Source organism: Cryptomeria japonica, chromosome 4 (assembly GCF_030272615.1).
Source record: "Cryptomeria japonica chromosome 4, Sugi_1.0, whole genome shotgun sequence".
In the NCBI taxonomy this organism is placed as follows: Eukaryota; Viridiplantae; Streptophyta; class Pinopsida; order Cupressales; family Cupressaceae; genus Cryptomeria; species Cryptomeria japonica.
This window is the reverse complement of record NC_081408.1, coordinates 611,190,525-611,203,817: the sequence shown is the minus strand read 5'-3', so window position 1 is coordinate 611,203,817 and position 13,293 is coordinate 611,190,525. Positions and strand designations below refer to the sequence as shown.

General features: G+C 33.5%; 1 protein-coding gene across 1 annotated transcript; it reads right to left on the bottom strand.

Moving 5' to 3' along the window:
- Positions 1-8,358: 8,358 nt before the first annotated feature.
- Positions 8,359-13,064, bottom strand: LOC131050217 (ankyrin repeat-containing protein At5g02620). Its single transcript, XM_059218703.1, is given in 4 exon segments — positions 8,359-9,270; positions 10,337-10,548; positions 10,551-10,823; positions 12,150-13,064. Coding segments are annotated over 4 exon segments (1,659 nt in total). The 5' UTR covers positions 12,646-13,064; the 3' UTR covers positions 8,359-8,592.
- Between the last annotated feature and the right edge of the window lie 229 nt (positions 13,065-13,293).

Below are 13,293 nucleotides of genomic sequence, written 5' to 3'. Positions count from 1 at the left end.
TATTTGTAGACCTATATTTATATGTCTTCCTATCTCTCTATATATCCCTCTATCTATATCTCTCCCCCTCTCCCTTTGCCTCTCTAAATATTGAGACATCTCCCAATCCTCTACCTATCTCTCTCCCTATATCTCACCATTTATATCTCTCTATCTCCATATCTCTTACTTCCTCTATACCTCTATATCTCTCTCTTGATGTATATTGTATATCTCCCTATCCCTCTATATTGATTTTTCCCTATTCTTCTCTCTCTATATCTCCATGTACTTGTCTCTCTCTTCCCCTCTTCCACTCTATCTTCATGTCCACCTCTCTCTCTCTCTCTCTCTCTCTCTCTCTCTCTATATATATATATATATATATATATATATCTTCCATATCTACCTATCTCCATCTCCTTACCATATCCCTCTCCCCCATCTCAATCTCTATCTTTTTCTCCATCTCTATCTTCTTAACCTACTCTTTCTCTCTCTCTTTTCCAACTCTTTCTTTCTCTCCCGCTCTCTTTCTATTGCAAACATAGTATGGGCTCGTTGGTAGTGGAGCCTAATTATCCTTTCAATCATGTTTGGATCCCTATAAGTGGATACATAATTTGTTTGAAGCTATCACTTCTTCATTGATACCTTTGTTGCACAAATGCCATAATTTATGAAAGGGCCTCCTAATTAACTTCATTAGTACACAAATGTATAAAATAGACCAAAATATTCCCTAATTAACCTTCCAAACATCTTCGACATACCCATTGCACACCAAAAGTGCAATTGCTAATTTCGTATAATAGAAGAATAAATGGTACCACCTGATCCTCATGTTGCAATTTTTCCACGCAGTTCTGTCATCTATAAATATAATAAGATGCACGTCATTAGTGACGTCAACACATAATGATAATGAGAATGGCCATCAGCAACTCGCAATTGTGACTCCTAATTTGAATGATAAATAGGGAGGTTACGATCTTCCCATTGAAAAACCACTTTTACCTTGAGCTTGGTGTCTTTGTTCCCAAGATTGATGGATCAAACTGGGTATGTCTCCAAAGGAATGGCTTAATGAGGTAACGCCAGGGGAAACACAACGCTGCATATTACCGCCTATCATGCGAAGGTAGTTGAAATGTTGTGTCGTCCAACACCTAAGTATGGAGTACTACAAGAGATTTGATGGTCAAACAATTTTACATCTTGTAAAGGTACGTTATTTTTTAGTTTTTTTAATAGGAAATTTTGTAAATTCAGGCGAAATGGAAATGTTACACTTTTTTTCTAGTATTAAGATTTCTATAAGTTTTTAAATTTTTTGAAATATAATATAATATGAGATTTTTAATAGTTGAAGTAATATAAATTTTTAATATATAAGGTATGTGAAAAGGTTTTAACTATTTTATACAAGAATGATAAAACAATGAAATTTAATCTATGTCAAGAAAAAATTATAAAGATGGATTAGCACAGGACTATAAAACAACATCATAACCAAAGGTTTTGAAAACATGTCAGAGCATACTACCCCAAAATTCTAAAAGCTCAATTAAATCAAGACCGTTTGAAGTCAAAATGTTCTAGGGAGCATTGAACATCTTTTTGTGACAACTCCTTGAAACAAGTAATTTTTCTTAGCTAGTTTTTCTTTTAAAATTGTGACTCTTGAATAAAAAATAATGAAGTTGGGCAACAAGAGAGCCCCTCTCCTAATTCTAGCATCCTATTTTGCTTTATATGATTTGGGCAACAACCATGTTTTATTCAAAGTTCTGAATGGATTGATATCTTTTGATCTTTGTAAAACCCCTACTCTATTCAAATGTCTTCTCCTTGCATCCGTCCTTTGGTGTTGCTTGTAGGAGGGACTTGTTTACATCATGAATTCTGAGTAAAGAAGGGTTTCCCTTCTCACCATTACCCACCAAGGGCTCAAGAGGATGTGAAGGCATCACATGATTTTATTATTTTAGAAATTTTAGTTTTTTTAATTACTCATGCATCTTGCCCTTGCATGCCCAACTATGAGGCATCTATGGAAAACATCTAAGGAGGAATCTAAGCTATTTTCTATACTCAATCACTTGGTTTAAAGATAAGGTGAGTAATGAAGGAGGATGCTTATCCACCTACACAAAAATATAAAATTTGGTAAAAAACAAAGATTTTTTAATTTGATGACCACATTCTTTATAAAAACAATCCAAAAGAATTAGCAATAACCTTTGAAATCTCCTCTCCAATATTTCAATTCAACAACTAAGAAAATTAAACTCATATAAAAACCTTACTGATGCATTCTTTCTCTAGATCAAAAGTTAGAACTTATGATTAACTTCTCCTCACATTTTATTACATATTAAAATTATCATCAATTGAAGGAACAGTTAGCTTCAATATAATAAAAGAAAAAAACATAACCAAGAGTCATACATTTTAATATATGAAGCCATTACATAATTGCTGACGTCTACATGTCTTTCTTAAATAGTTGTAGCACTTTATTCGTTGGGAATAAGAAGAAAAAAATAAATGTAAATATATTGTCTATCGACTGTTTTTTCTTTTAAATTGCAAGGGTTCAAAAAAATATGAATGAATGCCATAAAATTTAAAACAGAAGAGTATATTGACAAGAGATATGAATATACTTAAATTTTCCCTGCTCTGAATTTCATTTCTATTTTTTCGGTTGTACAGATGTAATTGAGGTGCTTTTAGGCCACAAACCTGAACTTGCCACAGAAGTAGATAAATTTCACAGAACTCCGTTGCATATGGCTGCATTATTTCAATTTCCAGTTGGGATAATTCCATCCTTCTCAAGGGATCGGAAGAAACTTCCCTTAATTGGAGAGATGCTTATAAGAGAAAATAAGCTTTCTTGTTACAAAGTTGACCAGAACAAGCAGTCTGCACTTCACGTTGCAGTCAAATGGTAGACAAGGATGGTAGAAATGCTTTGTATCTGGCCGTGAATTTGGTGCAGCAATACATTTGGTAGCCAAGTAGAAGATCCGGTCATATCTGAGATCAGTTCGAATGCGTTATGGGTAGCACTGGTATCATTATCAATAACATTTGGTGGTCGCATCAAAGTGTCTGTGGTTGGCTGTGCTGGTGTGGAAAAATAACTCAACATTGATGTTACCTCAATACCACTTGAAATTTTCCAACTTTGCAGCACCTATTTTTTGATCTAGTCAATGTTGGGGTGGTTACAACAAAATCTCCCAAAAAGAGACTTTGAAAACTATATAGTGGCATTTGCATACACAAAATCAAGTATATAAAATTGGACCATACATTCCAACACCAACTCAAAGGAAACTCTAGGAACATCCACAAGATCTGTAGTAGGAGGAGAAGGGACAATCACCTCTTTTGCTAACATAGACTCTAACACATGACTATCCATCACATTTTTAGGTACCTTTAGAAGCATTCTTTAACACCTTGGGAGAGGAAACATCCACATCTCCCTCCCTAAAAGGAGCAGTAATCACCTTAGAAGCATACTCAATGCAAACCTTTGCATTAGTCTTTGAAAGCCTAGACAAACCAAGAGAACAAAAACACACTCTCATCAACAAACATAGACTCTTTTTCACTCTAAGTCGAAGAAATATTTGGTCTCAATTTCTTTAAACTTAATACAATGTAATCTAGCCATGATTTTAGCCCTTTCTCTCTACACAATTCATGATTACAAAGCTCAGATTCCATGGTTGCAATAGAAGTTTGTATAGATAAGTCACTAGAGCTAGAAATGAGTAGATTTCTCTTGCATTATCTTTAAGAGATTTTTCTTTACATCTCTATACCAAGAAATTCTTTTCCCAAAGGACATAAAAATAGAGCACATTGAGAGATAGTGGTCTACCACCTATCTCCATGAAGCTTACCTTCTTTTGGTTTCAGAATGGAATTCTAAACCCTAACCAAAGGAGCTATGTAGGAAGGAATTTTTAGATGAGAGGTATTAAGTTTGAAAAGAAACATGTAATCCTTTTCATTAGCTTCCTCATTCAAAAGATATTTGTTAGGAAAATTATCAAAAAGAAGGGTGGAATAGTCAACTTTCACCCAACACACATTGAAAACTTGGAATAGTTGCAAGTTGGGAGAGATGTAAAACCTATCAAGCCTACTAAGTTTCCTATCAACCCCCAATCTGCAATTAGACTAGAAGTGAGCAAATATAAATTATTGTTGTATTTTTTTTTATGAATAGGACCCAAAAGTCCTAAAGAATTTTGTTAGAACAATCATTTATCAACTTCTTTATTGCTCATTTTAGCACAATAAGATCAACTATGATCTAAGTGGTTTTCAACCAGGTTGAATTCACCACCAAAATCCAATCAACATGAGGTGAATTTGAGGTCATCCATTTCCATAAGTCATAGATCTGTTTGATAATGTTAGGAACATATATATAGTAGAAACCAATAGGTTGATCTTTGATACCACACACAACTATGAGAAGGGTCCTCTCCTCTATCAATGACAAACCTACTTTCCCAAGGAGCTAAGCCAATCATAACACCCCCCCTTCCTTCTCTATGAGATGTATGAAAAAAGGTAGCGTATTTCCTGATGTTAGATAGAGAATAACTATGTCAAGGTCCATTCAACTTGACTTCTTGGAAACAAACAATGTTAGGTTTCCATTTGGTAATAGTTTCCTTGACCTCATGTTTGTAATGTGGGAGAGAGATCCCTCTTACATTCCAAGAAAGAACTTTATGCTTCATGATTAGGAAAATTATAAAGATCTTCATCTTATGGTAGAATATCAAAATGATTGGTAGATATAATAACTTGTTCGGAAGAATTATTCTCCCTTGAAGTAGGTGGAGACCTTGATCTCTATCTCATAGAAGATGGTGAAGCCCCTTAATATAAAGATGGAGAAAAAGACCTTGGTCTTGCATGAGAGGGTTGAGACTCATAATCATCATTTCTTATTGGTGGTGTGGTGTTCTTCTAAGCAAGAATCTAACCATTATGAGGATTAAAAGACCTTGAATGTTCTTTTTCTTTTTTTGGCCATTCTCTAGACACTAGACATTATGGCATCTTTATTAGGAGGAATATTATCATTGTTCATGTTTGCATCTGAAATATCATGCTTCACCTAAGGTTTTGTAGGCATAGCAAAAATTTGATTATTATTTTGAACAGAAGGCATGCTAACATCAGTAGCCATTTGTACTTGGGAGTATCTATTAGTTCTTATGGGGAACTCTCTAATAAGATGCCCTTCTTGTCGACCAAAAAAGTGCATTAGGCTTGTTCAAATAACAATTAGATGGTAAATTGTCCCTGCCTCTCTGGATGTTGGCTCTATTCCTCCTGGTGATGGGAGGTCCTCTATTCTGGACCCATCCTCTTGGCAAAAGGCTGCTGCTAGGGTTGAGGAGGGATGGATTACTGTTAAAAGCAAAAAATCTAAATTGTCCCAGTCCTCTTTTTATATGACACTTCAATCCCACAAGGGCAAATCAAATTCTTGATCCGTCCTGATTGGGTTGCGGCTACTGTCTTTTGCAGCCCACTGGGTTTTGTTGGGGGTCCCTTTGTGTTGTTCCCCCTTTTGTGTTTGGTTGTGCCGTGTCTTTTTTGTGTTTTGTTCCTTTGAGTGGACTTTCAAGTTTATTTTTCGGTTTGGGTTGTAGGTGCTTCTAAAACCTGTCTTGTACAGGGTTTCTGGTCCCTTAAAAACTTGTTTTCCTTAATGAAAAACAATTAGATGGTAAACTCAAACCCTAGAATTGTTAGTTTGATACTATTAGGTAATTGAATAGTTAAGTCCATCTCAATACATGCTCTAGGATGAACCCTAATGTTGACAAATTTATCTATATTATTTTTACGTGACAAAACCCTTTTGAGTTGTCATACCTTTTCCCTTAAAAAAGGTCAAAAGGCAAGGTTTAAAAAAGGTAACTCAATCCACATAGGATATTTAACCTAAAAGGCCCTTCAAAATGAATGTCAAGAGTCCATCCCTTTAAGTAGCAAAACTTCCCACATATAACCTAGGTGCCATATTAAAGGAAAACATGAGCATGATTAGTAAATCTAAACATGCAAGTAACATACCCTCTCCCAAGTCCCCTCAAGGTGTCAATATTCCAACCCCTATTTTCTCAATTGAGTTTAACTTTCAAATAGAATTCTTCTGAAGAAAAATAAAATCACAGGTCTGATACTCAACTATACAATCTACCACATCATCAGGAATTCAAAATTCAACAATTTTACCTACATTTTTGTACATATTCTTCTTCATTTCACTAACATTTTATTTTTGGTCTCACTGTATAGAAGCAAAGGTGCAAGGCTGCAACAGAGGATATGGGTAAGGGACTCGTGAGTTCCAGTATAGACTACAGTTCGCCACTAGATTTCTAATTAAGGTTTAATTATTTATTTGTTTGGTAAATCCCTTCCTTCTGCAGAGCTGTGCATGGCTCACAAAGGGGTCGTAGATGATAGGAGAAATGAAGAGTTGATGCTTCGGTCTACATAGGGTTCATGCTTCGTTGCCAAGTGAAAATGCTGATATTTCAAATGACGGAGGGGAGGTGAAGGGCATAATCGAAACCTAATGGAACAGACGATTTCATGGAGGTTTATTTTAATCTCATCCTAAGGCTATGATTACAGTTATAGTTGCGGCGAAGATAGCACTCAAGGGTAAGGGGGAGGCCTCTGATTGTGACACATTTTTTTGGGGTTATCATGGCTCCCTTGTCTTCCTTTTTTTTTAACATTTTTTCTTAAAAAAAAAATAATAACAAAATTGTCTCAAAATCTTAGGAAATTTAAATCATTTTAAATTTTTTTGGGAGTATCTGTTATCAAGTCATATCATCAAATATGATGCCACATTAGCATGTTTTTAATCAAGGTATCCATAAAAGCCCTGAAATAAGTGAGATTGATATTTATGCATGAAGTCATGTTTTGTTAGTGCGTTGATGTGGCATTGCATGATTTGTTGTTTTTTATATCTAAGAGATAGATTCATTCAATTATGGATAGTTATCATTAGTAATAACAACTTTAAAGTTACAATTATTGATGTAATGTTGTATGTTCAAAAATATTAGACATTAAATCAATGAGTACTATCACAATTATTGAAACACCCTACATGACATTAATCCTCTTCCCTTACTTCTATTGCACTCTACACATTGGTGCATCTAAATAGAAGAATAAATTAATCATATTCACTATATTGGTTTTCCAGAACTTCCTCACTTAAAATCATAGTAAATGACTTAAGAGATTTGTTTAGAGGAGCTATGGCAATACATCATATTTTTAAAAATAATTTAAGAATAATGTAAACCATTAAATTGTGACATTTTCTATGTAGAATAAGGTGTAATTTTAAAAATTAAAGAATCATTCTTATTATTATTGTTTCAATTAAATTTTATCTTTTTCTATTATTTTTGTTGGGTGGTACTTTCTCATATCACACAACTATCACTAAAAATTAAAAAATCAACAATTTTTGGATATTGATTTTTGAATTAATATTATAAAACAAATTAGACTTGTATGTTTCATAACACATTTCTCATAGTATATATATAGAGATTACCTTTTCATTGAAAGTACATCCATGTGGAGTGTAGTGCATTTCTTTGTTATTTTTTTGAGTGTATTTAAAAATGGTCATTTTTTTTACAATAGACATACATTCATTATAATATTTTAAATATGTAATGTTAGAAAAATAGAAAAAAGCATATTAAAATTTTAAAAAGTTAACATTAAAGGATAAATACTTAAGAAATTGCATTTCAAATGACTTATTTTGATCTTTCAAAAGGTGGAGCAATTTTTATATTTTTATGTCAATATTTTGATAGGTAAGGAGAACCCTCTTATAAAGGTTTGATTTAAGCTTAGTGAGGTTATATTTAATGGGTTTGATCTATTTTCCTTTAATGAAGACTACTTAAATGTAATTCCAATAGAATTAAATTGTGTATTTTTCTAAAAAATACATGATTTAAAAAAAGGTGGAGATGTTTCACAAATGAAATACACTATATTGTGATAACCCTATACTATTGTACATTTCATCCTTTCAATCAATCTAAAACAATTCCTCTTAGTCTTTCCTCTCACTTATCTTCCTTACACATTACATCTTTTTAAACAAACTAATTCTAATACTACATTAATGAATATAAGAAAAGAGGAATAAATTGACATTAATAATCTAATGTCACAAATTAAACAACAAATATAAAAGAATCTCAACTCTCTTCATAAAATGAGGGAAAAAATCTATCATATCAAAATTGAAATTATTAATGGGTATAACAAAAATATAATGACATTCACTTATATCTCCACAATGTCATTTATTACATATATAAAAGCTAAAAAAGACTTATTAAACCAAATAAATCCAATAGACATTAATGCTAATCAGTCTCCACATAATAACTTTTGGAATGATCTTGACCTTAAATCTCACACTATTTGAACCTTCTAATAGCTATAAATTTTTTCAAAGATATCTGCTATTTAACACCACACGAAATACATTTAACTGCATATCTAGTGAACTTTAGATTTGATTCCATGGAGCTTCTTCCAAACCCTACGCAAAGGGTGATATATTCCATAGAAAACCGCAGTGGCTATCGCAACCGAGGGAACAATCAAAGCGAGTACAAGACCGAAACCAAGCAGCACTAATTTGATACGTTGGTCAAGTGGAGTGAACAAGTAAGATTTTCCAAATAGCGACATTACCCTTATCCATATTGGAAGAAGGCACACCATAACCCACACCAGCACAGCCAACCACAAACACTTTGATGCCACAACCAGATGTATTGCTGCGCCAAATGTTATTGATAATGATACCAGTGCTATATATAACGCAATCAAGCTCATATTAGTTAAGATGTGATCCGCTTCTCGGCCAACTAGAAATGCAAAATTAAGCAGGATCGCAGAACCAATAGAATAACAGAAGGCCACTGTGTCAAATATCACAAATAGCTTGAAGACGTTTGTGTCAATCAATATAGGTGCTGGTGGGCTGTGCTCTTGTGTGTCAATGCCTCCTGGTAGAGTAAAAGCAGCTGCAAAAGCAACTGTTGCAATTAGGACTGCACTTACAGATATGGCATCTGGGTTCCAACTTGGGTTGATACGTAATTGGATGGCTGTTGAGGGCGTATCGAATATTTTCTTAATAGCACCATGTTCATATAAATAAATTATAATCTGCAATAAGACGAGCTCATTTTAAAATTAATTTTTAAACAGTAATAAACATTTTACAATCTAAATAATATAGAGAATAAATAATAAAGAACTCTTATCTAATATCATCATTTAACATACTTTTGAATTGAAAAAAAAAATTATAGTTGCAACTTGTAATCGCAATTTAAGCACCTGTACTAGTGTAATTATTTTTAAAATTGTTTATTAATTTTTTTAAATTAATAAAAAAATGTGTCCTCATAAGACCTGAACAGTCCAAGATAAGATTGAATTAGTATCTTTTCAAAACTTTTATTTAAATAGGTCATTAATTAATAAGATTACCAGAGATGGGCAGGAGGTTCATAAGGTTTGTTCTCCTCGTCCCCAAAAATAAAAAGAAAGGGAATGTGATCCCCTTGGGCAAAGGAAGATTAAGTTTCTTTAAGAAAATAAGAGAAAGAAAACTAGCTTGGTAATTGCAGAGCCTGTATCTAAAAGGCTAGAAGCTGAGGATAGAAGGCAGTGAAAGAAGAAATAACTGAAGACAATGGTGGACTGCACTCCAGGCTGCACTTTTTTCTTACTAGGATAGCTATATATACAGCTCTAAGATGTAATTAGTACAATGCGATATGCTGGTGGTAGATCCTTTGTATATGATGTAATAGGTCTGTTATAAATTAATACTTTGTTACTAGTATGCTGCTTTTTGGTCAAATCTTGCAGCTAGTACAGCTGTCTAAACTGACAAAACAATGAGCTGATGACTGTTTTGTACTTTATCTTTCGACTACTCCATATTTAATAGAAAAAATATTTAAGATAACAATCCTTTATCCAATATCCGTAGAGCCATTTCGGATCTCAGCAGAGGCGGGCGCACTTTACAGACTTCATTGCATAAGGTTCGTAGTTTATACAGCTTTTCTCTAATGTTATCATATTGAATTACAGTTTCATGGCATCATTTCCTGCTCTGCTAATTGATAAAAAATCATTTAAACTATCAATTATATTAATGTTTTAAAATAACGTAAAGAAAAGCTAACAGTTTGAATTCATTGATAATCAAGTTACTTACAACCCTATAAAGTTGTGGGTCTTCATTCCCTTTCTTTAGTGCAATATCTAATGCCGTTTGCCCATTGTTATCAATGCAATTAATCAGTCTTTGTGACATTACCGAGGATATTATCATTCTCAGATCTTGTCCAACTCTCTCAAATATTTCAACAGCATTTTTCACAGCCAGATGCAAGGCATTTCTACCATTTCCAGACAGTCGCTGCTGTTATTCAATATCACTCTCACTAGAGTTGCGTTCCCCTCTTTGGCTGCAACGTGAAGTGCAGACTGCTTGTTTTGGTCCACTTTGTAACAAGAAAGTCCATTATCATTTTTAATAAGCATCTTTCCAATCAGGTGAAGTTTCTTCCGTTCCCTTAAAAAACATGGAAGCATCGCAACTGGAAATTGATATAAGGCAGCCATATGCAACGGAGTTCGGTTGAAATTGTCTACTTCTGTGGCAAGTTCAGGTTTATTGTCTAAAAGCTTCTTAATTACATCTGCACAACCAAAAAAAGTAGAATCAAAATTCAGAGCAGAGTTTTTCTTTGCATTTTAACTGAATCTATATCCGTATCAAGGTGATATGATTGTTGTAATTCAAACTATTTTAATATAGATCTGATTTTCGATTAAAGACTGTGTTAATAAAAGTTTCTAAATAAAGCAGCTCAAACTAAATTACCGGTATAGCTTAATCATACTTTTAAGCTATAATACTAATTATATGTAGAGATTGAAGAGCGATGGAAAATAAAATGTATTCAAATATATTTCTAATATTCTCTTCTATTTTAAATTTTATGCCATTCTTCATACCATTCGAACCCTTACAAGCCCTTACAAGTTAATAGGAAAACAGTCCATAGACTTTTATGTATTCAGTTCTATTTTTTCCGTCTTATCCCCAACAAATAAACTGCTACAACTATTTAAAGCTTCCCATCTTAAAAAGTATGGCCACTGTTTCTTAAATACAAGCTCTCTGTTCCTTCAATTGATGATAATCTGGTTACTATTTTATTTTCTTGAAAATTGCACAATTATTCGACTAATAAGTTTTTTTAATTTTAAATTAGCCTACAATAGTTATTAAGGATACATTTCATTAAAAAACTTTCAAACATACGTTTTCAAATTGCTCAGGGAGGCTAGCCGTGTGTCTAAGACAGCAGATTTTTTAGGAGCTGATGCTATTAGAGACCTGGCCACTTCTCACCCTACTGTTTCTGGCTCCGTCTGTGGTTGGTAAGGGGTTTTTGTTCTGTATTTATGATTCAACAGTAGATAGATCAGCTTCCGAGTTAGAAAACTCACTTTTTTAAAAATTCTTTAGAGCTACGCCAAATATAAATGTATTTAAGAAGTGAGCTCAGCAAAAATAGAAATTCAGGGGTTATTAAAGGTTGCAATTATGACAAAGGACCTTTCTCTAATCATGAAAATTATGTACAGACCCTTTTGAATACGGTATGGTTTCTTAGCAATTCTGGATCATTCTTTATAAAATAAGTTTTGATATTTATTATTTTTTATTGATATGGGGCAGACTTCCCCTATTGATCACTCTTATTGCGTAAAAGACCTCCTTCATAAATTGACAAACCTATGAAAAATCCTAATAATAAAAGGAAAGTGCAATATTTCCATTGTTTATGGATCGCTCAAGTTTACAAAACTTTCAATTTTCATGAAAACCTCTATTGTATTGAAAATTAGATCAACCAAAAACCTATGGATCGCTAAAGTTTACAAAACATTCAATTTTCATGAAAACCTCTGTTGTTTTGAAAATTAGATCAACCAAAACCCAAAGAACAACGCACCTGTACTTAATTTAGAGACTGCAAGATGTAAAACCGTTTGTCCATCAAATCTCTTGTAGTACTCTCTTGAAGTCCTACAGCACAACATTTCAACAATCTTGAGATGACCTCCCTCACAAGCTTTAAAGAGAGCCGTTTCACCTGCTTTGTTAATCTCATTCACCAAATCTGGGCATGACTTCAATAAATCTTCCTCGACTTGCTCATTTCCTCCCAACGCCCCTTCGTGTAACGCTGTGTTTCCCTCCATATTTTTAGCTTTTAAAAATGTCATCCCATACTCTGGATTGGCATTTGAGAATTGAAGCAACTTTTGAACGAATTGCAGAGAGCCATGATAGGCGGCAATATGTAGCACCGTGTTTTCCCCTGGCGTTACCTCATTAGTAGCGCGTTGCAGCTCCTCAATCTCATTAAGCACTTGGACTTTCCCTGATTTGGCTGCTTCCAAGAACCTTCTGCTCATTCCTTTGCAGACATACCCACTTTGATCCATCGAGCTTGGCCAAAAAGACTATAGGCTTGGGCTTAAGGCAAACGCGTTTTTTTAATGGGAAGATGGAAACTTCTCTGGAGGTAGAACCACTTTGTTTTTACAAAAACATGCGAGTGTCTTTCTGCAGAACTTATTCAGAGTGCCATTAGAGATTGGACGCTTTCGAAAAATAAAAGATAAAATCATCCATGTTTAGGAGGCAGCAGGAACTGTAGCACCACTCAAGTGGTCCATCCGCATAATTTAAAATAAAGAAGGTGAAAAGACCATTCAATGTTTTTAAATCGGGATTCTGCATAGAGTTCTGATAGTGTTTCCTACTGCTTATTCCTTGTACTATGATGGGTTCAATTCGATGTTGGCATGAATGTAGATATACAGTTTTTTAGTACTGTAAAATATAGTTTTCTGAAGACCGAATGAGGAAAATATAAAGGAAAAGTTTTCCAAGACGGTATATTTTGTTTTTTATATTTGCTTAAAGTTACAAACTATTTTAAAGTTACAAACTATTTTATAACTCTTTTGATGTTTGAATTAGATTATCTTATAAAAAAAAAAACATTTCATCAAATTTCAAATCACACTCCCTGATTTATCATGGAATGAGAAAAGAGTTCAAAAAAGATAAAAGACTGATGAATAATA